This window comes from Portunus trituberculatus, chromosome 43 (assembly GCF_017591435.1).
Source record: "Portunus trituberculatus isolate SZX2019 chromosome 43, ASM1759143v1, whole genome shotgun sequence".
In the NCBI taxonomy this organism is placed as follows: domain Eukaryota; kingdom Metazoa; phylum Arthropoda; class Malacostraca; order Decapoda; family Portunidae; genus Portunus; species Portunus trituberculatus.
Genome location: NC_059297.1, coordinates 14,923,177 through 14,948,949, shown reverse-complemented (window position 1 = coordinate 14,948,949; position 25,773 = coordinate 14,923,177). Strand labels below are relative to the sequence as shown.

General features: G+C 38.7%; 1 protein-coding gene and 1 long non-coding RNA gene across 5 annotated transcripts in view; one reads left to right on the top strand and one right to left on the bottom strand.

Annotated features, from left to right (window-relative positions):
• The first annotated feature begins 233 nt into the window (after nucleotides 1–233).
• Nucleotides 234–3,480, top strand: LOC123518190. 2 transcript variants are annotated; one of them, XR_006678704.1, is made up of 3 exons: nucleotides 237–1,358; nucleotides 2,126–2,452; nucleotides 2,828–3,480. It is a non-coding gene; the product is annotated as an uncharacterized LOC123518190 (long non-coding RNA). The 2 variants fall into 2 exon arrangements; XR_006678703.1 differs by having other exon boundaries at nucleotides 234–2,452.
• Nucleotides 3,481–9,500: 6,020 nt separating this feature from the next.
• The window catches only part of LOC123518083 (type I iodothyronine deiodinase-like), a 19,690-nt gene continuing 3,417 nt past the window's right edge, over nucleotides 9,501–25,773 (bottom strand). The window contains exons 1-4 of one of the 3 annotated variants that reach the window (XM_045278691.1): nucleotides 17,982–18,168; nucleotides 13,172–13,281; nucleotides 12,107–12,293; nucleotides 9,501–10,872 (exon numbers count right to left, since the gene is read on the bottom strand). In XM_045278691.1, the coding sequence (XP_045134626.1) occupies nucleotides 10,828–10,872; nucleotides 12,107–12,293; nucleotides 13,172–13,281; nucleotides 17,982–18,008 (369 nt within the window). In that variant the 5' untranslated portion in view covers nucleotides 18,009–18,168 and the 3' untranslated portion in view covers nucleotides 9,501–10,827. Of the gene's footprint in view, nucleotides 10,873–12,106; nucleotides 12,294–13,171; nucleotides 13,282–17,981; nucleotides 18,169–25,395; nucleotides 25,660–25,773 lie in introns of those variants that run through there. The other 2 variants (XM_045278689.1, XM_045278690.1) reach the window with 2 other exon arrangements.

The following is a 25,773-nucleotide window of genomic DNA, read 5'->3' as shown; positions in this document are numbered from 1 at the left end:
TATATTCACCACGGTCGTCTGCTGGTCACCCAGCCAGTCTTTCCCATTACGGAGCGAGCTCAGAGCCCATAGACTGATCTTCGGGTAGGACTGAAACCACAACACACTCCACACACCGGGAAAGCGAGGCCACAACCCCTCGAGTTATATTCCGTACCTATTTACTGCTAAGTGAACAGGGGCTACACACTAAGAGGCTTGTCCATTTGCCTCGCCGCTTCCCGGGACTCGAACCCGGGCCCACTCGATTGTGAGTCGTGTGTGTGTGTGTGTGTGTAGGTAGATAGATAGATAGATAGATAAATGGATAGACGTAAAGCTATGTAAAGGAGTGTCACGTGAGTGAGGAGATTTGAGACCTACGTGGGCTACCACCGGCTTAGACTAAAGGTAACAATGCTTATATAGAACGATACTCACTGAGAGTGGTTAGTTAGTTATTGTCTATTGCAAACAAGGGAGGGAGGAGGAGGGGGGAGTAGGAGGAGGAGGAGGTGAAGTGGAAAGCAGTGAGGCAGAAGGGACCGTTTTCTTCTGCAGGCGTTGTGCAGGTAAGATGTGTGTGCGCCAAGAAGTGTGTCTGTCCACTGCCTTGTTACGAGTTAATTAACGTTTGTAAAGTTATGTGTTGGTCTGGTGTCGTCCCTATCGTGGTGTTATTGTTGTTGTAGATCGTGTTTAGTTGAGGACCTTTATCCGTTTTTCATGGAGAGTATTTAAAAGTTCCATGTTGCATTTTAGAGGATAGGAAGTGTTGCCTGACATTTCGTGGGACTCTGTGTTTATTGTGTGTGTTTATTGTGTTTAGTGTATTTCTTAACAACTTTGTTGAACGCAGCACATGCTCACAATTCAGTTGTGTAGGCGTGTCAAGGACAGGGCTTGGATGTGCATTGATATAGTATGGCTGCAAGGTGCTTGGTGTATCTCGGCCTTTTCTCACTGAGCGGTGGCGCAGATGTAGGCCTAGCTTTGTCATGAACCTTTGTATGAGCTACGTGTAGGATTTTTCGTGGGTTTTCATTATTTTCCTCTTAAGGGTGTTCAGCGTTACTTGTACATAATCAAACTCAGGAGTTTGTCATTAGCTGAGAGAGAGAGAGAGAGAGAGAGTGTACTGTGTGTGTGTATCCGAACACTAAAGTAATGCTACCTGAAGCGTTTTGAACTCCCACCTTAGATTCGATATCTGTTTCGAGCGCGTGACTTTAGTGTGTCTGCCGCTACGTGGCAGCTTCCATCCTACTCGAGGTGGAGGGAGTCTGAACATCGATCGGTCTGTGATTACCCAGCTACCTTCCATACCAGTCATATTTGTAGTCCAGTCTTACCCAGGCCAGAATCCGTCTTATCACCAGGTATCTTACTTTAAAAATATCTGTGCATTCATAAATGTCAAGTAAAATTGTGATTGTAGAATCCTGGAATGACAGAAGTAGGTTCGCATGTGGTTTTTCTCCAGAGGAAGTGTGGGGAGAAACCCCTAGTGCTATACATATGGTCTGAGATAGATGTAGGATAGGGTATTCACTCATTGTTGAGGTAAATTTGACCCTCCAGGTTGTGTTGGGAGTAGGTGCCCCAGGCTGGGTGACACCAGGTAGGGTTGTTAAGGTTAGTAGGATATTGCGTTGTGCAAGGGAGTTGTTGGGTGCCGTGACGCTTCAGCTCCAGTTTCATATGTGCTGTGAGCCAGTGTACCATTAAATTTAAAACATCAATTAAGTGTTTATAGAAACGTCACGGCACCCCGCATCTTGTGTGTGTTTAATGAGTAATGTTTCTGAGTGTGAGGAAGGCCCTGTGTAAAAGCTTCAAAATGGCTGTATATGTAAGTATTTTGTGGGATTTTGTGGGATGTTCAATTATCCAGGGTTGTCACTATTTGGTGTAGTATAAGTGTAGGAACAATACAGTATTAAGTTTCGGTGTTGTGGTGCACGTGTTGGCTACAGTACCACACGCTAGTAAAGTCCTTAAGTAGTATACGCAGTTGCATTTAATTTGAGGCTAGCCACACTTCAATCATGTGTAATTTGTCCCTGTGTAATAAAAGGTCATTGATTCGGATAATGACTTGACAGGAGATTAAGGATTTTCTTGATTGGTGACTTTATTGTTGCAGCAGTGTATACAATAAGGGAGTAGGTTTGGTCATGCCGGCCAACTCCTGAACATGGGCAAACGAGTCTCGGGCGTCAGTCTGCAGGAGATGGAGCACGTCCCGCCAAAAGTCTGACACCGGCTTCCTACATATGCACCATACCAACTTGGTAGTCGCATCAGTTTCACCGCGCTAACTCCTCAGCTACAGCGGCGCTCGAGTCGGACTTTGTACCCGCTTAATCATCTGAGGCTCTGGCATCCTGCTCCTCATCTGTGTCCATGTGATAGCAGTCCATCTCCAGGTCTCCCTCTTCAGAAGACCGTGGATGCGTGCGGTCCGGCACAGGTAGGGGTTGGACAGTTTTAACTCGTTTATTGGAGGCGTAGGTTATCAAGAATTGTTCTGTCTTAGTGTTAAAGGTAATATAACGAGGGTGATAGAAGCAAAACTCGTTAAGGTTCGTTATAAGAACAAAAAGAAATACCTTTTTTTTTTTTTTTTTTTTTTTTAAGGTTTGGAGATAACTATTACAAATTAGTATTCCGTAGTGGTAGGTAAATGGAATGCACTAAGCATTTGACAGGGCACACCACACCTGTACTACATTTTGAGGACTAGGTTGTTAAATTTTAAAGTGCACCACACCACACCTCGCCTGTCCTACGTTTGAGGACAAGATGGTTAAAGATTAAATTGTGAAAATAAGTATATTTATTGCAGGTCTTGCCACTACTGAAGGGAGAACCAAAGCAGCGTCTCCTAACGCCCAACCTGCTGCAGGAAACTAGCACATCTTGCACTGGAAGACGCCAACTGTTCGCTGCACCTTCCACGGAGGAATTAGGACCCTGTCCCGCACCAGCTCTGCCCTGACAACTCCTGGTGCCATCCAGGGACCCTGACTCAAACCAGCTCTGCCCTGACAATACGTGGTTCCTTCTAGGGAGGGAGGACTCAAACCAGCTCTGCCCTGACAATACGTGGTTCCTTCTAGGGAGGGAGGACACGCTGTATCTTCCACGGAGGAATTGGACCCTACCTCGCACCAGTTGTGCCCCAACAACACGTAGTGCCGCCATCTAAGGAAGAAGGCCTGCCTCGCTGCACCTTCCACGGAGGGATTGGAGGCTACCTCGCCTTAAGCTTTGCCCTGGTAACACGTGGTCCCATCTCGTGTTATTACTCCTTCCCTGTTCTGTTTTGTACCCACATAACTGGTGTTGGTACTTCATAATAAAGAAAATTGATATTGATGCTTTATTTCGGTAATTTTTTTTTTTTGTACTTTAAGTATTTATGAAACATGCCTAACCTAACCCTACTAGCGCCACAATATATATAGTTCTAGGTTTTCAAATAAAAACTTTAATAATTTTGATAATTTTAATTATTAATCCTTTCACTAAAACTAAATTTTATCAATTAAAAAAAAAACCTGAGCATGCTGGCTTACACAATTGGCCCACTCGCCTAAAATGGCAGTAATGTCTAAAAAATCTGGAAAGTAGCAAAAAAGTTGTTACTGCCCCAAAAAAACTAAAATTCTGAAAGATGGAAAAAAAAATACGGAAATACCTCCAAAACTACCCCCAAAAAAGCCAGGAATGCTGAAAATGGCAAAAACCAGCAAAACTGCCCCAAATTTGCCGCAAAAAACTTTGCAAGAAAAAAGGGAAAATGGCCCAAAAATACTGAAAAAACAGCAAAACTGTCCCAAATTTACCCCCAAAAAATATTGGCAAAAAAATACTGAAAAAAAAACGGCAAAACTGTCCCAAATTTACCCCCCAAAAAATACTATTGGCAAAAAAACTGGAAAAAACAGCAAAACTGCCCCAAATTTGTGCAAAATTGCCCCAAATTTGCCCCTAAAAACTGTGCTAAGTCATAAATACTCTGAAGAGTCTCCGGAGAAAGTGCAGATGTATATTTAGGTTAAAAATACAACGAAGAGTCTCCCTTCCTTCCCTTTTATTCACAGTAAACACATTACAGTCTTAAAACTCTACCAAAATTTTCAACTTTGTAAACAAATTTTTACAAAATTGAAATCTTCACAAATTTTCCCTTAAAACTCTACCAAAATTTTCAACTTAGAAATTATTTTTACAAATCTTTACAATTTTCAAGAAAACTAGAAAATCTTCATTTTCCCTTAAAACTCTACCAAAATTTTCAACTTAGAAAATTTTTTTACATTCAAACTTTTTTTACATATACAAACTAGAAAATCAAGACAGAATTTTACACAAAAAATTTTACATTGAAACTTTTTACATTTACAAACTAGAACATAGACAGAGTTTTTACAAAAATTTTTACTTAGAAATTTTTGCTTTTAAAATTATACATTTCCAACTAAGAATAAATATGCAATTTTCAACCTGGGTTTTTCCAAGTATTACGTTACCCTGGGAATATTTCCAACTTGCAAAATGATTTCAGAAACAAGGAAAGTTGCAAAAGGGACCGTGAGGCCTGCACATACATGGCAGCAGTCCCTGTATGAACAGGTCTACCACATTCCACCTATCACTGTCATCCATACATTTGTCTAATATTACATAAAAGAAATGAAACATGAGAAATATTTTCAGAGCCTTTTTCATCACATGTCTTGTTAGTTACTACAAGTTCTAAAAGTATTCTAAAAGTCTTAGTAAATACAAGTATTTTGAGACCCTTTTCACTGTAAAAGTCGAGGAGGAACTATCAACTCTGTAAATTTTTTAAGTATTTCACAATGGCATTGCTCTCAAACAGCATGCTGTCCCTTGCAACACTATATTGTCACCATGAATATAAAAAACAGACACATTCTGGGACTGCATTCTACAGTTAGCATCAGGTCTCACTGAATGCCTAACCATCACTCCACTGTTGGTCTTTAGGCCCATTATTTGTCAACTTTACATATGTAGAGAAAGAAATAGCTCCTCAACATAATTTTCTACAGTCCAAATTATTAAGACATCATATTACTACTTTGGGAATAGTTAAACTGTATATCCAAACAAAAGAAACATGACAAACAAGATAAGATTACGCTTGACAGCCCAACAAAACACATCATACATGCAGGCCTCATGGGGCAAGGTTTGTTTGAGTTTTGGGAAAACTGATCATACCCCTCTTGGCAGTTACCTATAATGGCAAATTACTGCATCAAAGGACATTATTTAGCCATCATTATGGATATTTATCATTAATTAATAATAAAAATTGTCAGGGGATCAAGCTATGGTACATATAGCCAAGTTCCCACCATGTTGACAAGAGTTTTAAGACAGTGGTTGGTGGCACTACAACTGGGTGAACCCTGTCTTGGCACTTATGATGAGTTACAAAGTTAGAGCTTGTCATAGTGAATAAAATACACCATTCTGTCACGCTATGATCACATCATTAGTTATGACGGTTTGTAGAATGCAGCCCATGAAATCTTAATGCAGAACAATAACAGCAAAGCTCTAGAAAGCTGAGAAATTTACTATTCTCACTCAAAAATGTATATAAACCTAATTACACACAACATTTTCTCCCTAAATGGAAAACATTGACATCAAGGAATGACTGGTACACTTGCCCACAAAGCTGCACACACACACACACACACCTTGCAGTGTTGACAAATTCCATCTGCAGGAAGTGTAATGAACAATGGTTCATGTCTGTACAATCTGGACTGTTAAGACTGACATGACTAGATCATGCTAATAAACAAAGACCTTTAAACAAATCTTCATGATGCAAGATCTCTTATAAGTTACTTTTTATACATTACAAATTTCACAAATCATTATTCCTTGTAGCTAAATATACGCTTACATGTAATGAAGTGATTTGATGCACAAAGGTCAACAAAATGTTAAGTCATGAAATCTATGAATATGAAGGATGACATATAATCCTTCGGTTAAAACTGTGTGCACAACTTTCCACAAAAAAAAAAAAAAAAAAAAAAAAAGAGCATGAACCAATGATGCTGTGAATGTTGAAGCATCCTCCATCCTTGCCCCTCTCTGTCTTGCACTCTGCACACACGTTTATGAAAGCAATGCGCAGTGTGCCGCTGGACCTCCAAAAGCCTGCAACAAAATGAAAGGAATAAAAAAAAATTCATGTTTAGCAATCATTTACTTTCATACCATCTTATCAATCTGAAATTGTCAAAATTGTTCACTTGTAATCACATTCATGGTACAGGAAGGTATATAAAAAACTTAGCCAAGCAAAGTAAGAGGGAAACTAGCCAAGGACAAGGAAAGATTAAAAAAAAGCCCACTTTAGTGCAAGTTCCCTAAAAGAATGAGAAAGAATTAGCCAAGACATAAATAAATGTCTTAAAAGAAGTTAAGTCATAGGGAGATGGAAACACAGAGGCAAGAAGGAAGTTCCAGTGTTTACCAGAGAAAGGTATGACTGAGAATACTAGTTAACTCTTGCATTAGAGTTGGACAGAACAGGGGTGAGAGGAAGAAGAAAGCCTTGGGCAGCGAGTCTGCAGGAGGAGGGGCGGCATGCAGTTCACAAGATCAGTAGAGCAGTTAGCATGAAAAACAGTGATACAAGACAGAAAGAGGTGCAACATTTTGGCAGAGAGAGAGAGAGAGGCTGAAGACAGTCAGTCAGAGTTTTTGATTCCATCTTATCTAATAAAACTGTGAGTGGAACCCCCCCCAAACATGCAAATAGTACTCTATACAAGGATGGATAAGGCCTTTGTATACAGTTAGCAGTTGGAAGAGTGAGAAAAACTGGCGGAAAATGCCTAACATTATAGAAGCTGTTTTAGCAAGAGATGAGATGTGAAGTTTCCAGATAAGATTATGAACAAAGGACAGACCAAGGATATTCAGTTTGGAAGAGGGAGACAGTTGAGCGTCATTGAAGAAGAGGAGATAGTTGTCTGGAAAGTTTAGAAAGATCAGGAGTCAGGTGTTCTGTGGTGTCCCTGCGTGATCTGTTGACTTCCTGAAAGAATGTGGAAAGATGTAGGGTGGTATCATCAGTGTAGGAGTGGATAAGGCAAGAAGTTTGGTTAAGATCATTAATAAATAAGAGAAAGAGTGGGTGACAGGATAGAACCTTACAGAACACCACTGTTAATAGATTTTGGAGAAACACAGTAGGTGTCTACCATGGCTGCAATAGAACAGTCAGAAAGGAAACTGAAGATAAAGTTGCAGAAAGGATAGAAACTATATGAGGGCAGTTTTGAGATCAAAGCTTTGTGCCAGTTTCACCGAAATCTCTAAGAGGATGACCAAGACTCAGTAAGGAACACCAGATCACCAGTAGAGCAACCTTGATGGAAGCCATACTGACAATCAGATAGAAGATTGTGAAGTGACAGATGTTTAAGAATCTTCCTATTCAGGATAGATTATAAAACTTTAGACAAGCAAGAGATTAAAGCTTTAGGATGGTAGTTTGAAGGATTAGAACAGTCAGACTTTTCAGGAATAGGCTGAAATGTAGGTAAACTTCCAGCAAGAAGGAAAAGTGGAAGTTGATAGACATAGTTGAAAGAGTTTGGCCAGGCAAGGTACAGGAACGGAAGCACAGTTTTTGAGAACAATAGGAGGGACCACCATCACATCCATAAGCCTTCCAAGGGTTTAAGCCAGTGAGGACATGAAAAACATCATTATGAAGAACATTGATTGATGGCATAAAATAGTGAGAGGGAGGAGGGAGGGACAATCATCCAAGGAGTTGTTAGCAAAGATTTGAGAGAAGAGTTCAGCTTTAAAGACAGATGAGATGGCCGTGGAGCCATCAGGATGAAATAAAGGAGGAAAAAGATGAAGAAGTAAAGTTATTGGAGATATTCTTGGCCAGATGCCAGAAGTCACAAGAAGAGTTAGACTTTGAAAGATTTTGGCATTTTCTGTTTATGAAGGAGTGTTTAGCAAGCTGAATAACAGACTTGGCATGTTTCCAGGCAGAAATAAAAAGTGCGTGAGATTCAGAATATGGAAGGCTCAAGTACCTTTTGTGGGCAACCTCTCTATCATGTATAACATAAGAACAAGCTGTGTTAAACCATGGTTTAGAAGGTTTAGGTTGAGAAAAAGAATGAGGAATGTATATACCTCCATGTCAGATACTGTTATGCGTTCAACATACCGAGATGGGTCTCTGACATGGAAACAGTAATCATTCCAAGGAAAATCAGCATAATACCTCCTCAGGTCCCAAAGGTACCTCTGCTTTGGGGGATCCTGAGGAGGGATTAGAAAAATAGGACAAGATACAGAAATGAGATTGTGATCAGAGGAGCCCAACAGAGAAGATAGGATAACAGTATAAGCAGAAGGACTAGAGGAAAGGAAGAGATCAAGAATGTTGAGCATATCTCCAAGACGGTCAGGAATATGAGTAGAGTGTTGCTCTAGGTCATGGAGGATAGCAAAGTTGAAGGCTAGTTTACCAGGATGGTCAGTGAAGGGAGAGGAAAGCCAAAGCTGGTGGTGAACATTGAAATCTCCAAGGATGGAGATCTCTGCAAAAGGGTAGAGGGACATAATGTGCTCCACTTTGGAAGTTAAATAGTCAAAGAATTTACTATAGTCAGAGGAGTTAGGGGAGAGACAGAAAGCAAAGATAAATTTAGTTAGAGAGTGACTATTGAGTCGAAGCCAGATAGTGGAAAACTTAGAAGATTCGAGTGTGGGCAAGAAAGCAAGTTAAGTTGTTGTGCACATAGACACAATATCCAACTTTAGAACAAAAATGAGGATAGATAAAGTAGGAGGGAACAGATGTCACTAGCCTCAGACAGCTGTGTTTCTGTGAGGAAACGAAGATGAGGTTTAGTAGAGAAGTGATGTTCTACAGAATGAAAATTAGATCCAAGACTACGAATGTTGCAGAAATATATAATGAAGAAAAAGTTGAGGGAGGTGTCAAGACATTTTGGGTCATCACCAAAAGAGTAGTCCAACCTTGGGACATTTCTGGTCCCCTCCTCAGAAGGGGACTCTGAGGCTGGGTTTGGGGCTGCCATTTTTTTATTTTGAATTTTAAGTGAAGGGTGTGTGTGTTGTAAGTGCATGTAATTTTGAGTGAAGGAGAGTTGTCTTTAGAGGGCAGGCTGTGACTGCCCCCTTGTGTTGCGACACACAAAGGGAAACGTTCAGCAAGATCACAACTAGCTTTAATGGAGAGTTCACAGCACCTCCTGAACTAGTGCTATTAGACCTGGCTGAGAGTAAATTATCATTTTGGTAGGTGTCTACTACCTCCTAGTGTACTTCTGAGATTACTGCAATACTTAGAGTTACTTATTAGCATGTATATGCAGTTTATTTCTCCTAATCCTCCAAAATAATCCATCTGGTAATAGTACCAAGGAGTTAACAATGCAAAAATCAATGAAACTCCTTAATAAAATCAATCTTTAAACTTTAATTTCTATAATGAGTAACACACCATTCCCACTGTCCTGCTCCCTCACAGGGCTGAGTCTGACAAATTTCAGCACCTAATGCAGCCTAAGCCTTTCCATCAAGGGCATCATAGGAGTCCGTGTCAGCTCCAGGGGGACAAGGACAGTGAGAACTCTGATGGCTTTATAATGCTCAAAGATTAAGCACAACTGAAATAGCTGATACAAGCAGCATACTACACAAGTTACAGAAGGCTGCTTTATCATAGCATCTGTATCTTAGATTTATAATTGTATTTATTTTGTAGAAATCTGTTTTCCCTGCTGTCTGCTTCCCTCACATAGCTGTCTGACTATCTTCAGCCCCTTGTATGGCTGCAGCCTTTAAACATGGGGCATCATTAGGTCAGACAGCTTCAGAAAGAAAGCAACAACAGAGGGTCAACCTTGACATCTTCCTGAACTTAGATGAAATTTAAACTAACTTTTGATTTGTAAAGCTGGCATAATTAGTAATCTGACAAGTTGAAAGTAGTATATTGCACATTATCTATAACAAAATGCAGACAAGACAGATAACTAGTTTCCTTCCTCCAAAGGCTATGACTTTTGAATGTTGTGGTTCACCTTTAAAATTGAGAGAGAGGAAAAAAAAAAAAAAAAAAAAAAAGGGCAGAGCCCCATAGAATTGTGCACACCAATTATAGAAATAAAGTTAACAGAAAGTGCAAAAAGTGAGTGAAGCCAACACAATGATAAATGAGTAAACTAAATATTCATAGTTATCATCATTTACACATGTACATATAGGTCAAGTACTTTAATTTAGAATTTTATAATCAAAATCCATAAAAATTATGAAGTTTTTAGCTTTCATATTTCTATCTACAATTTATAAAAATCTTTGTCAATATGAAGGAAAACAATCACATACCAATTACCAATATATCATACAGTACTGTATAACACTTCAGTCTCTGACTTACAATATGCATACTATCTTATCTACTTACAATCTACTTTTCAAGACATAACTCTATTGTCAGTAGTTATTTATTTGTGTTGTGTGTTCAACAATCTCAAAAGATGCAAAACTTGGAACACCAAGCACAAATTGTGGATAAACCTATTTCAACCTTTATACATGATATTATTTTTGCCCATACAAATAGATATTTTCTACTGACTACCAAATAATGTAACCATGCACAATTTCTAAAGACAGCAGACATAAAAATGTTATTATACTCAAGGTGACAAGTTCTCTCAAAACAGCTGACAGACTGAAATGGTTGCTTCTGCCCCTGCTCCTGCTGCCTCCATTCTTTTACTCTCCCTTGTAATCCTTAAGCCATGCTTCAACCTCCTTCAGCTGCAATAAGGGCACAATTTCAACATTCTAATAGAAATCAAATGCTTGTTTATCATAACCACCTCAAAATCTCACAACATACATGAGAAAATAAGGAAATCCTTACTCTATATATCCATACCTTTAAGTTCCTGTCCACAAGGTTGAACTTTTCTCAACAAACTTTGATCACTGAGCAAAGTTTCATTTAGATTTTCTATAAAGTTTAGTAATTTATGAAAGTTTTATCTTTTGTGCAGTAGTTATGGCATAATTTTATGGTCAGATGCATCAACTTGCATTTCTTGATAGATCTCACAAGCTAATACTTCTTATTTTCCATCCTCAACCACTAGACAAAGGAACATTGGTTACTCTACAGAATTAGTTCTTATAAACTGAATAGAGTTGTATCAACAACAACCTTGTCTAAGGGATGTTGTAGAGAAAGTTCATTGATCCATGTATCATACAGACTTCCACCTCTCCATTCACTCCTGTTTCAGTCACTGTCAAGTTCTTGCTATCCAACTAATGCTATCTGAACAATAGCGTAAATACATACTACACACCTAGGACATAAAAGAGGGAAGTTTATTGACCAAAGACTGACCATGTGGACAGGACCTATGACTACTCTGTCTAAACTTATATTATGTTTCCACAGCCATGAGGCTCAACCTATGAGTATCACTCATTTTCCATCGCTGAATGATCACTAACTCCCATTGAGATTATATATGATTAAAAAAATTCCAATGCTGTCAGAAGTTATCAGCAAACTCCTTTACAATGAAGATTTCAGCAATGTTGCCACTTTTTTTCAAAATTACTTGAACTATAACAAAAAAGAAATATTAATAGAAGAGTTTGTTGAAAATATGGAATGATTCCAGTCTCAAATAATTTGAAGCCACTTCAGGATATTCTAAAGAAGAAATTACAACTATTTAAATGTTATACAAACAAGAAGCAATAGTAATAAAATTCATTCAAAACATATCTTAAAAAGTTAATGCAGCACTCACTGATGAAATTTCACTCACAGTTAAGTCATGGTACATGTGATGACTTGCTATACACCACCCCTCATTCCTGCTGGCCTACCGTTTTGCCTTTTTTTTTCTTCTGAACAACGTCCTAGACCATACCAGAACTAGACAACTCTTCATTTCTATAAACTTAACCCAGTGTCTTTACTAAAAATTCTACATGACAAAAACATATTATAAAGATGTTATACTCTTACCCTTACCTTGTAACCAAAGGGACCCTGGGCTCCCTGGTACACAATGACTCCATCCTGTACGATGTACAGCCGTTCAGGCAAGCCATTGTAGGCCTTGTTTGTTTCATCTGTGAGAGAATCCACCAATACTGGACAGTCCAAAGGCTCTAGGTCCAGCATTTTCTTAGCAGCAGCAAACCTCTCCTCTATTGTTCTAGGAAAGATATGGTATCATGCAAGTGCTATGTAACTACAAATAATTACTAGATGTAAAAAGATAAAACAAAAACAAAATACAAGTATAGACAGCTAATTAAGGTTGTAAGTTTACAAATACTACCAAATTATTTAACAGCTTTCCAAAAATAGACAAGATGGTAAAGAGAAAGTAGATCCAATAACAGCTGGGAATGAAAGACTGGGCAGGAAGGAGTAAAGCGAGAAGAATGCAAGAAAGAAGCCAGGATCAGGTGATGAAATGTGCAACAAAACAGTATCCTAACCATTTTAAGAATGGGAAGACTGTGAGAAACGAGTATCTGAAATATGTATAGAAGTGGGAGGACAAGTGCTTAAGGTAGATGAGAATGGATAAGAAGATAGTAATAATAAACATACAAATGGCAACACTGAAGCTCACATAGAATAACAGTGAAATATAGATGCAAAATGATAGTAAACTGGGTTCTGCTAATATGCAATCTGACATAGAGGCAAGGAGAAGTAAATATGTGGAGGAAGGCAGTTGCTAAACATTATACACAATATTGTAAGAACTAATTAAATTACTATTAGGTAACAAATCCTTTTGGATTCTCCTGAATCCTGAAAGGAATTATGACTATAAGGATGCAAATGTACATAATTACACTCCTATTGCTAGACAACAAAACCATATGACATATACAATTGTGGATTGTAAGAGCTATTATGACTCTGGGACACTGCAGCTATCTGTTTAATGTTTGTTTCACTACAAAAGCATTAGATAATTCTGTATATTTTTATGAATATGGCCAACAAGCAGGTTAATAACTAAAGACCATAAATCATATTATGAGTAATTTCACAATTTAAACCACATGGACTCACTTGTGGTTGGCAACTTCTAGGTTGCCAGGAATGTGCCACCCATCAATTGGGTGAGCCTCGGTGATGTACACCGTGACAAAGTCAGCCACCTTGCTGAAGTCTTCCATCACCTGCAAGCAAAATATTATAAGGCTTTTATTGTACACTACATTAAGATGGTCCAAAGTGTCTAACAATTGAATTAAATTAAATCAAATGGATAAAAGTCATCTAGTCATGTTGAAGAGCCTTACTGTGTCTCAGGCATATACGTATATTAGGAAATGAGTAAAAGACCAGATAAAACATATTACTTTCCTAATGCTTGAGGAAAAGGGAAAGAAATCTCCAGCCATCACTGTTTTGTTAAAAGTATCCTACACTGGACAAAAGAGCATAAGAAGGCAAGAGATGCTGATCATCTGCCGCAAAAGAAACTATAAGGAAGAACTGTGTGACCTCAAGCTCCCTTTCACACAATGTCACTGGCTAGCCTAGCATGAAAGCTTCAGGTAGCTTCAAGCAAAACATACCTGTGCACCATTATCATTAACAATTACCTGCCCATGCCACTGAAGTAGCCTTTTATGAAAGGCTCCATATTAAATAATAGGAGATAATCAGTGGCATTCACTAATGTAACCAAGGACCTTGCATCAGTGGTTCCCAATATGTGGTCTTCAAGGTGGTACAAAGGCACTTTTGGGATCATAAGCAATTTTTAGTTAAATTAAACTAGTTGATTTATCAGAAAAATTGTTATTGCCTCATAGAAGATAATCTAGCATCAATCAGCTAGTGGAGAAGATGAATCCTTCATAATAACTGAGTTGTGTTCCTTCTTAGTTCATTTGTGTGTTCTATTTGTGAATAAATTGATATTTGCTGGAAGAACTTTTCTGGAACCAGATGATCTGCAGGAACCTTATGGGACCTTCAAGTGGTACTTGCTCAGGAAAAGTTTGGGAACCACTGCAGTATATGATTACCTTTCCTATTGTCATGAACTTTCTTTGAATTTACAAATTTTCTAGTAATGTTTATTTTTATGCCAGATACTTCTCATCCACCTGCCTCACTGGAAACCTGTTATCACTGATGGAAGATGGAAAAAGAGACAAGAGATCATGAAAAGCCAATGTCTGAGGAACATTAAAAAGTTTAGTTTTCCACAAAGGACGGTGGACACCTGGAACATCTTGAGTGAAGAGATTGTGACAGCAGAAAGTGTGCATATATTTAAGGAAAAGTTGGATAAAATAAGATCTGGAGACAGGTCACTACGAGCCCCACTCGAACCCTGTAATATCCAACTAGGTACACACACACACACACACACACACACACACACACAAAGATATGATGAAAAAAATTATTACGAGCATGATACATCCAAAGCTGGATGGAATATGCAGCAATGGTGTGGTCACTGAGCTCTAAAAAAGATACAAGAAGATTAGATGGATCCAGAAGATAGTGACAAAGATGGTGCCAGAACTAAAGGATCTAACATATGAAGAAAGTCTGAAGAAAATGGGACGGCCAATCTTACAAGATAGAAGAGAGCAAGGAGACCTAATAACAATGTACAAAATAATTAATGGCATTGAAAAAATAGACAAGGAAGACCTGGTGCTGGCGACAGAAGAAGCTAGAAGGACAAGAGGACATGTAAAGATTAGGATGAGGCAATGTGTGAAAGATATTGGAAAGTACAGTTTTCCACACAGAATGATGGAAAAGTGGAATGCATTGAGTGAAGAAGTTGTTGCAGCACATAATGTGCATAACTTTAAAGAAAATTGGATAAGTGGACACTATGAGCCCCGCTCGAACCCTGTACAACACAACTAGGTAAACTAGGTAAATACACACACATTAATTTTATACATTGGTGAATACTGGACAAGTGGAATATTTTAATAAAGTATTATGAAGAAATAATGAAACATGTGCCAATCAAGAAAATGCACAAGCCTAGACACAAAGAGTGGTTTAAAAGAAGATGCGAGTTAGTACAGAAAGAAAGAGAAAAGCCTGGAATAGATGAAGAAGAAATAGAAGACCAAATAATTTGTTAGACTATGCCCAGAAAAGAAACTAGTATGTCAAGATTTGGAGAATGGAATAGAAAAACTATGAGAAGGATATAGTGGATAAATGTAAGGACCAGCCAAAATTGCTTTACTGATATGTAAATGGCAAGCTGAATAACAAAGGAAAAATAGAAACTCTAAAATACAAAAATCAAACTTGCAAAGACTCAAAAGATATGGCAGGAGTGATGAAGAACTGCTTCCAGTCAGTCTTCACAAGAGAAAGCGATTTCCAATGCCAAACCCCAGTAGAATTAACTGATGGTGTTTGTGACACACGTGTCAGTAGAAAAGTAAGGAAGATAATGGAAGAACAAGATATAAGGAAAGCCTCAAGTCCTGATGGAGTGTCAAAATGGATTGTAAAGAAATGCAGTCACCAATTAGCAGACAAAGTCCATAACATCATTATGAGTTCCTTAACAAAGGGTAAAGTACCAACAGATTGTAAAAAGAGCAGATATTGTGCCCATATTCAAAGGGGGAAATAAGGATGATCCATTAAACTACAGACCAGTGTCACTTACCAGTATAATAGCAAGGATGATCCATTAAACTACAGACCAGTGTCACTGACCAGTGTAATAGCAAAAATATGTGAAAGGATAATAAAGAAGAAATGGATAGAATATCTGGAGGAGAAAGGTATATCGACTGATAATCAGTATGGATTCAGAAGAGGAACATCATGTGTTACAAATTTAATAAGCTTCTATTCAAGAGTGGTTGACATAGTGCAAGAAAGGGATGGCTGGGTGGGCTGCATATAACTAGATCTAAAGAAGACATTTGACAAGGTCCTGCACAAAAGGTTACTATGGAAACTTGAACAAAATGGAGAACTAAAGGAAGGATTTCTGAAATGGATGGTGGACTTTCTAAAAGACAGAGAAATGAGAACAATTAAAAGAGATAAAAAAAATTGGACTGGAAAAAAGTCTTAAATGGAGTTCTGCAGGGGTCAGTATTAGCACCAATAATGTTTGTGGTTTATGTGAACGACATACCAAGACATATAGACAGTTACATCAGTCTGTTTGCAGATGATGCTAAATTAATAAGGAGGATAAATGGAAAAGAAGATTGTGAGGCCCTACAACAAGACTTGGATAATATAGGCAAATGGTCACTCACAAGGGAAATTAAATTTAATACAAAAAAGTGCAGCGTATTAGAATTTGGAATGAGCAAAAGTAGGCCGAGGGGAATTTACTCAATGGGGAATAAAGAAATTAAGAAGTAGTCTGAAGAAAAGACCTATAGTAAAACTAAATTGTATTGACCCTTAGGGTGTTGTTTACCATCCTGCCAGATTTCCAACCAAAACATTCAGTCTATACTACTCATGGCTCTTTAATCACAGTATTATCAACAAACGGCATTCTAAGAATATTCCGACTATTTCATTAAATAGCAGGTGATGCAAATAAGTGTTTTATACCAAGTCAAAGGTATTTCATGGACATATATCACAATGTGGCATGTCAGGACAGGTGACGTTGCCAGTCAACCCGAGGCAGGATTTCCCCTGGGGGAAGGGGAAGGAGTCAGGTCACCACGCAGGTGCATATCGACTCGCTTCTCATTTGGTTGCCACGATGGAAGGATACACTGACACTTCTTCATCTGTGTGTTGTACAACCAAACCAAGAGGACAGCAGGTGCAGCTGGTATATCTGAAGGCACAGTAAAGAGAATTTGTTCCAGTGCAAACAAGATATACACCACAGCATCACAACCTTATCAGCGTTTCTTTTCCCCACTCATTATTTTACACTGGGTATCTCGAGAGGACATAATAGTAAATAGTATTGGTAATTTATCAGCCTCATTTTCACTTTTATAACTAGTACCTTTACTATATTTAATTTACCTATGGCATCTTCAAGTCTTGTCCATCACTTATATATTTTTTAGCAAAGTCATGCATTAAAATGAATAAAGAACAGTTTTTCCGTTTTCCTTGAAGTAATGAGAGATATGGCACGTCGCACGGATTATAGGCCTAGCCCTATGGGTCAGTACAATTTAGTTTTACTATAGGACTAACCATTGTGGATAGCTTGTCACCAGAAAGACACATAAATAGAATTACAGGAAATGCCTATGAACTTTTAAGATGTAGTATAAAGGTTGCATTCACTTACAAAGACGAAGATATGATAAAGAAACTGTTAACGACTCTAATACACACCAAAATTAGGATATGCAGCTACAGTATGGTCACCGAACCAAAAAAAAAAAAAAAAAAAAAAAAAAAAAGGAAACTAGAGAGAATAAAGAGGACAGCAACAAAGCTTCCCCAAAGTTTAAGTGAACGGTCATATGAAGAAAGGCTACGAATACTTTTTTATAGGCACAACCATAGAACAGAGAAGGGAAAGAGGAGATCTAATAGCAGTGTACAGAGCGATGAATGGACTGGAAAAATTAGATAGAGAAAACTTACTACTCTGAGACAACAGTGACAAAAAAGAACATGGAAAGAAGTTCAGCTTTCCACAAAGATGTATGAAGGTGTGGAACGGTTTAGTTAAGAGTCGTTGAAGCAAGGGCAATCAGTAAGTTCAAAGAAATGTTGCATCTGCATAGATATGGAGATAGGACAGCACGAGCATGGCTCTTTTCCTGTATGGTACAACTAGGTACACACACACACACACACACACACACACACACACACACACACACACACACACAAAGCTAAAGGGCATGTAACTGTACAGTGTACATACCTGACGGAACTTCGCAAGGTTGGCCATGAACGGAGGTCAGGTGCACGAGCCAAAGTTGATGATAAGGGGCCGCCCTTTGGAGGCCACATCAAGGAGGCGACACTCAGAGCGATCACTGAGGCGCAGTAGTTTTGGGTTGGGTGCTCGGCTGCCCTGCTCAGCAACCATCTGTACCTCGGCCCATGCACTGACAAGAAAACATGAAATTAATTTGGATATGAAGTTGCACCATCAATTACCATGGAGGAAAAATTAAAGTACCATAATTAGCTTTATTTTATTTTCAGTGATAATCAATTATATAATCAATACGCTATAATATGATTTTAACTCAGGTGCCACTTGGAAGTAGACCGACTATAGTCAGTATATTACTACTATGCCTATAGTGGATAACAATACATACCTATAATGATATTCTAAAGCATTGAAAAATATAAATGGAAGTGACAGTGTTAGCCGAGGTTGAGGAGAACAGCCACTGGGAATTGTGCAGCTTAGTGAAAATTTATCACGTTACAGGTATGACATGCATACCTATGGGATATAGCTAGAACAGGATGAAATTGTCCCACCAATAAATCCAAGGTGTGGGTGAGATCAGCATGGGATTCCCCTGCCTGTGACATAGCCATGTCATATAGCTACTATTCCTAAATCAGTGCTGTGATACATATAGAAATTGGTAAATTTATGTATACTGCCACTGATACTAAAAGTAAATATCCTAGTATGTCAATGAAAAAATGAACTTAACAAGCATAAAACACTTATACAGCAATAAAAAAAAAAACATGTCATTTATTTCTGTAATGTTGTTGAAAATAAGTTTTTGCAGGCTTCCCCACAGTTCTTAGATGGGTAAGTAGATAGTGGAACAGTTATTTTTATAATACAAATAAAATAATATCAGAAGAATACGTATCATTTTCATAAAAAAAAAATCAATCAATCTCGGTAAATAAACAATTAAATGAATTAATAGATATAACACATGATTACTGTCGCCATTCTAGAGTTCAAAACTGCGCCAGCTCCAAGTTGCACGAACGCCACGCCACTACTTCTTACACTTTCATCTTTTGCCAAAGATTATAATTTCACATGTCAGGAACACTGGTGGTGGTGCTGGCGTGGACCTGCACGCACCCTGGGAGGGTCTGCTCTGAGAGATGGAAGACGAGGGCACCCTGTGGTCACTTACACACCTGTAGAGCCTGTGGAGAGTAGTTACGGACACGCTAAGTAATTTGGTGACTGCGGCTACACTGATGCGCCGCCACTTCAATTTGGGATTTTTATAGGAATTACAGGCTAAAGGACGGTATTTTGAGTACCTCTTATGTAGAAGCCCACCCGTTACCCGTTAGTGAACCGTTATCCCGAGGTAAGCCCTTCTTCCTACACTCGGACAATAGGTCCCTCCTAGGATTCGAACCAGTGCTCTTGGAGATCCCCAGGTCACAAAGCGCACACAGGTCATCATTTATCAACCAGAGTAGAAGAAACTTGACATGACCAGTATTAGCAACATCCCGGGTTGGACACCACCCAAACCTTGGTTTTCGAGTGGTGGAACTTCTTATTTTTTTTTCTGGACAGCGCTACGAAGCACATATCGTTTCAATTTTTACCTCAGATAATGGTATCTGACCACAAACAACAAGCACTGCACTGAGAGAACAAGTACAGTACATATGTGCACGCTTTATTTTGCCTACATACAACCATCTGTCTTCCATGACAATCATAAATTAATGCTTCAGTTTGAGACCTATTATTATCTTGGCACTGTAATGTTTTTTTTAGTGACTTAGCATTAATAACCTAACATCCGAATATATTCCCTTCATCTAAAACTATTGGAAATTTTTTTTTTTTTTTTTTGTTAATTCAATTTTACTAAGCTTAAACCTAATATTCTTTCGTCCTGTCCTAATTTCTAGCAATGAGGATTATAGTTTTGTCACCCTTATATTCCATAGCACCAAGATTCAATGATTTTCGTTCCTGCTTTCAACTATTTCCGTTATAGGCTTCCCAAACATTGTTGCTACATTCTCAAGATGATGCATGTTCACACACCAGCTACGCGAACTTTTAATGGGAACTTACGAATAAAGGAAGCACTTGGTCCTAACCCAAAGTAGGTTCCACGGGGCGATACCAGTCGGGATTGGTTTCATGTACTTGTTGTCATCATCGTCTTCTACAAGAGTCTTGAACCACATTTTGCCGACATTTCTCAGAGGTGGAACGTTTGTAAATAAAGTTAGTAAAAAGCTGACTACCACTCCCCTGCCAAGGTAGAGGGGCAGGCACAACCACCGCACCACTCTTTGCAACATCACTATGAAGTATGAATCCACAGTGTACTTCACACTTGGGATCCACTCACTATATACGCGAGTTGCCGGCTAAAGAATGCTAATTTATAATATAAGCTGGATGTGGAGCGGATGGAAATGGACTAGTTGGAATCTCCGCCTCTCACCGGCTTTGGCTACGTATCACAGTGACAGAGCTTCTTTGTTCATTAATTTTGAAACCTAGGGAGTTTGAATACTTGAAACACAGCACAGTGACAGTGTGGTAATGTTATTTGCAAACATCATTCTTCCGTGTTGTCAGATTTGATTCTAATAATGTAATCGGCTTTACGTCTACAACAACAAACTACTTTAATTGAATCTATAAATATGATGAACTGTGTTATTTGTTACCAATGAAATTACCGAGCTCAGTGAATAGAACTCATATGACTTGTTACTTGAATTACTACGATCATAGCTTGAAGCCATAAAACAGATGACTGTAATGAAAAGTGCATTGAACAAATATAATACTCCAGTTTCACTTGGCTTGTGTGAGAACCATACATTTCTTGCATTGGTTACAATGCAACTAATGATTGTTTGGCACACGCAAGTGACAGGCATAATCAAAGAACATGATGAAAGTAACTTTAACAATTTTAAACACGGATCACATATCACATTCTTGGTTCCCTCATAGGACTGTTTGCAAATGCCAAGCAAGTCAATACTTAGAGCTAATACCGATTACTGTGTTAACAAGCCCCCAACACATAAATGATTGGATTAATATTTTCAGGAGTAGTAATTACTACTTTTGTACCACAGTATCATGCAGGGTGTGAATAATTCACCTGCTATTACTTTCAAAGATGTATAATTTGTTTTATCAGTAGCAACTAATCTGGTGTGGCATGAGTAATTCTTAAAGTATTATTATTTTAATTTGTATTTTCTCAACCCCTTCATTACCATGAGACATTTTCATATTCATTCTGCTTTCCATTTCGTGATTTTATACAGCTTCAGAAACTTATGTGGGGATTAAAATAGTGAAGACTCTGGCCATTAATCTTTTGACATCTATAGACCCTTCCTGATGCATATAAAATCGTCTAATCACACCCAAGAAATCATGGTAGAAATGGGTTTCAATATTGAAGGGGTTATAAGTAATAATGCATATCGCTAAGAAATTCTGCATGATTATACAACTGTATAATAGTTATGTATAACTAAAGAGAAAGTGTAGAGATAAATTGATCCAGATCGAGTACTATAATTTATTATTTCTTTTAGACCTGTTATTCATAAAAACAAAGTACTTAGTATCCGTAATAGATGCTACCAAAACCGACCTGATCACTACTACTTGGTATCGCATCGAAACGAAAAACTTGCATCGCTTACACTCCCCATAGGTATATTTCGTAAATTAGTCTACATGAAGACTTTGGTATCCCTCATCTCTATTTGTGGCGCCATCACTTGCTGACGGAGTATGCCGTAGTTACACTGCCACAACGACTTTGCAATGTGTATTATCTTATCTTATTCTGCCCTCCCTCCCCCAAGCGTTAAAACGTGAGGAGTCAACAGTGATTGTCGTTGTTTGCTTGGTGCACTTAAGAGGAACGATAAAAAAATATTCAAATGCTTAAACATATTGCGCATCACATTTTTTTTTTATTACCATCTGTTCAATGGACCTGTTGAACCAAGGAAACTGCTCGAATTTGTCATGCGCGATGATATAGTTGTTCAGTTATTATTCTATACCTACATCTGTCGTAGGAAGTTAGTTTTAAAACTATCATATATCAGACACTGAAAGACGACAGTAATCAGTATCCAAGCCTGTCATAAGAAAAAGTAAACAGAATATATCAATGAATGCATGGCCTACGTTGTCGTCACGTACAGTACTATGAGAGTTGGTATAGTAGCCCCGCTACCACTACTATAGTACACCCGGTACTCACGATACACACTAACCGTTTGTTACTGTTCAAACTGCATGATAATAATTACCATTAAAATAAAGATAATGGCAATACTAAATTCCGAGGGGGGTGTACGTGTGCATTCGGCGCTAGTGCTGCATAACTCACACTTGACAGCAACAACAGCGATGCATTAACTGATGTGATGAAAAAGTTAATACCAACCAAAACCGTTCTTTATGTCAAAGGTGTACCGTCTGAGTCAGACTCGTACCATCAGATCGTGCTCGCTTATTTCAACCTGACGAAGCTAACATTGAGAGTAAGACAAGCAAGTAAAGTTAATTAAAAAGTCTGTGGAAAGAAAAGCGAAAAAAAAGAGAGAGAGAGAGAGAGAGAGAGAGAGAGAGAGAGAGAGAGAGAGAGAGAGAGAGAGAGAGAGAGAGAGAGACCAGGATATGATTATATACTACTTAAAAATGTAATTGTTCAGCATTATTGAGAGATAAGGCAAAGAAAACCTTTGTTATCACACGATAAAAATAAAATCCTGTTGGTAGCCTAGATGAACCTCTTGTAGCCTTGAAAGATGGAGCATTTCCTGCTTTTAACACACGCGGTCACGAGTTTCAGTTTCCCAAATACCGCCCCTGCATACGTCCTTCCCCCAACACGTTTACTCCCTAATTCAGTGAACTTCATGAAGTACTGTGAAACTTACGTATTTAGATAATATTTGGTCCTTTCAAAAAACTGGTTCCACTGGCCCACCCCCTTGGTGACTGGCTTCATGTACACTCCACCATCATCGCCCTCTACCAGATTCTTGAACCACCATTTGCCAACAACTCTCAGGGGAGGGATGAGAGCAACTAGAGTTACGAACAAATTAAACACCCCTGACCTCACAAGGGCCAGGGGAAACAGAAGCAGCCGTCTTATAGTCGACTGCATCACTTGCGTGGCGCCACACTGCTGTCTCGAACTCTCGATGGATCTTTGCCTTAATCAGTCACTGCCACTAGTTGCCAATTATCTTCAGCATTTTCTATAACTTCGTGGAATCGTTGCTGCATGCACAGGACAATATATATATATATATATATATATATATATATATATATATATATATATATATATATATATAGAGAGAGAGAGAGAGAGAGAGAGAGAGAGAGAGAGAGAGAGAGAGAGAGAGAGAGAGAGAGAGAGAGAGAGAGAGAGAGAGAGAGAGACAGGGGGCATCCTCACTAACGTGAACGATACGTTTCACAAAGTTTATTGTTATTCGAGCAGTTTCAGTATAGTCAGTAAACCTCACTGTGAAACTACAATATTAATTTCTAAGGCAAGTACTTCATCCATGATGCAGAGGCGCGGCATGAGGTATGATGACGTCACCAGCTGGCAACAAGCTGGCTCAACTGATTGCCTTTAATTTCTCTCTATATAATTACTCTTCCAGGCTCGGGAAAAATGCGTACATGGTAATGATGCGTGTTAAATCGAGGTTGAAGTCCTTGACTGGTGGATCACAGATGACAGGTATGTTTACGTACCACACTCAAACAATACGTCTAACATCTAATTTAACCAAATCGCATACATAATTTTTACTTTTCAAGACTAAAGGTCTGTCGAGCAGTTTGGTAAAACTTACGAAAGAAAGCAGTGTTTGGTCCTAATCCAGCAGTCCCGCCAGTTGCCGACCTTTGGAGAGAGGGGCTTCAAGTATTTTTCCCATTCGCCCACTTCTGTTACAGTTTTGAGCCACTTATTCCCGACACTTTTCAAGGAAGGAATGATAGTAATTAAAGTTAAGAAAAAAGAAAGAAGCCCTGCCTTCACAAAGGCTAGGGGCAGGAGAGGTAACCGCCTCACTTGTGATAGCATCTGTACGAATGACAGAGTGCATACCGCCACTCCGCCAACTCCACGCTTTCATTAAATTACTTGAAACTGCCATTGAGCGCAGTCTTATTTGATAAGCCAATAGTTTCATTAAGATCTACTACAATTACTATCACAAGAAGTTTCGACAATAATGTTTGTTTCGTAACCATCAACCTACCCACCAACACATACATGCACACTCACACATAGTAATAGTACACACTTTAGGGCACGTCGTGATCCCGAAGGTGACACTTGGGAACACTATCACTGCTTGGTGATGCCTTATCGCAAAGCTGAAGTACAAATTTGATGATACCGAGCACTCAAGACATCTTCCCTTAGCGACGAGGAACAACCATGCAGGACTGCATTTGTTACATGGGTTGTTTCATACTTTTGATTCACAGTCAATTAACGCTCGTGATAATGAAATATGACCAATGTTTGTAAGTACAAGTACATGCCTGGACTGTATATTACAAAACGATCTTATTTTTTTCTATCTATTTATTCTTTTACAATGCTCAATGTACTCGTATTCTCAATAAAATCAAGTGTAAAAGCTCATGAATATTTCTGAAATATCGTTACAATTACATAATTCATTAGCATATTAAAAGTACATGTCGCGGCGTGACCAACGGCAGCAGGGACTGTCATGCAGAAAAAAAAAATCCGATATGGTAAGCGAAAACTTATCAAGAGAAACTTACTAGAATGTGAATGTCATCTGGTTAGTTACCGGACGAAATACCCCATGCCAGAAGTCAGGCCGCTTACCATATCTTGTCACAGGGAAAAATACAACAATCAGATAGAAAAACAGACAGAAAGATAGATAAATAGATAGGTAGAAAGATAGAGATATATATAGATAGATGGATAGATAGATAGATAGATAGATAAATAGATGAATAGATAAATGGATAGAAGATAATTAGATAGATAAATAGATAGACAGATAGATAGATATGGTATATATTAAGAAAATTCTCACGCGTCACTACTGGTTTGCTGCATGTCCCCACTTATGCAATTCGGTAGGCGTTACTTAATTCGCACCAATACATAGAAGTTACCAGATGAATGCACATGCATCGCCTTCCTCAAGGGAACAGTAAGCGACATATGTAGTATCAGAAGGGTGGATGTGCTGCTCCTCACGGTGACAGGCTCCAGAAAGCTGTCATAATTTTGAAATCCCAAGTGACGATATAAATTTGCGATGATTATACACCCATGAAGTTTGGTGATACTTACATATAAAAGTGACATTTGATCCTTTCCCAAAACATGCTCCAGTGGCCGACTCCCTTAGTGATTGGCTTCATGTACTCTCCGCCATCTTCGCCTTCTGGTACCAGAGTCTTGAACCACCATTTACAAACAGCTCTAAGTGGGGGAATGACAGCAACTAGGGTTATGAAGACATTGAATACCCCAGCCCTTAAAAGGGCCACGGGTAAGATAAGCAGCCGTCTCACCGCTGACACCATCACCTCTACCACTGAGCGCGGCGCTACATTGCTACCTTGGCTTTAATCAGACACATCAGTCACCAGCATAAGATGCCAACATAACGATAAACAACAATTAGGAGCGGAGCAAAGTGAAGAGATAGTTGTGTCATTTTGAAGG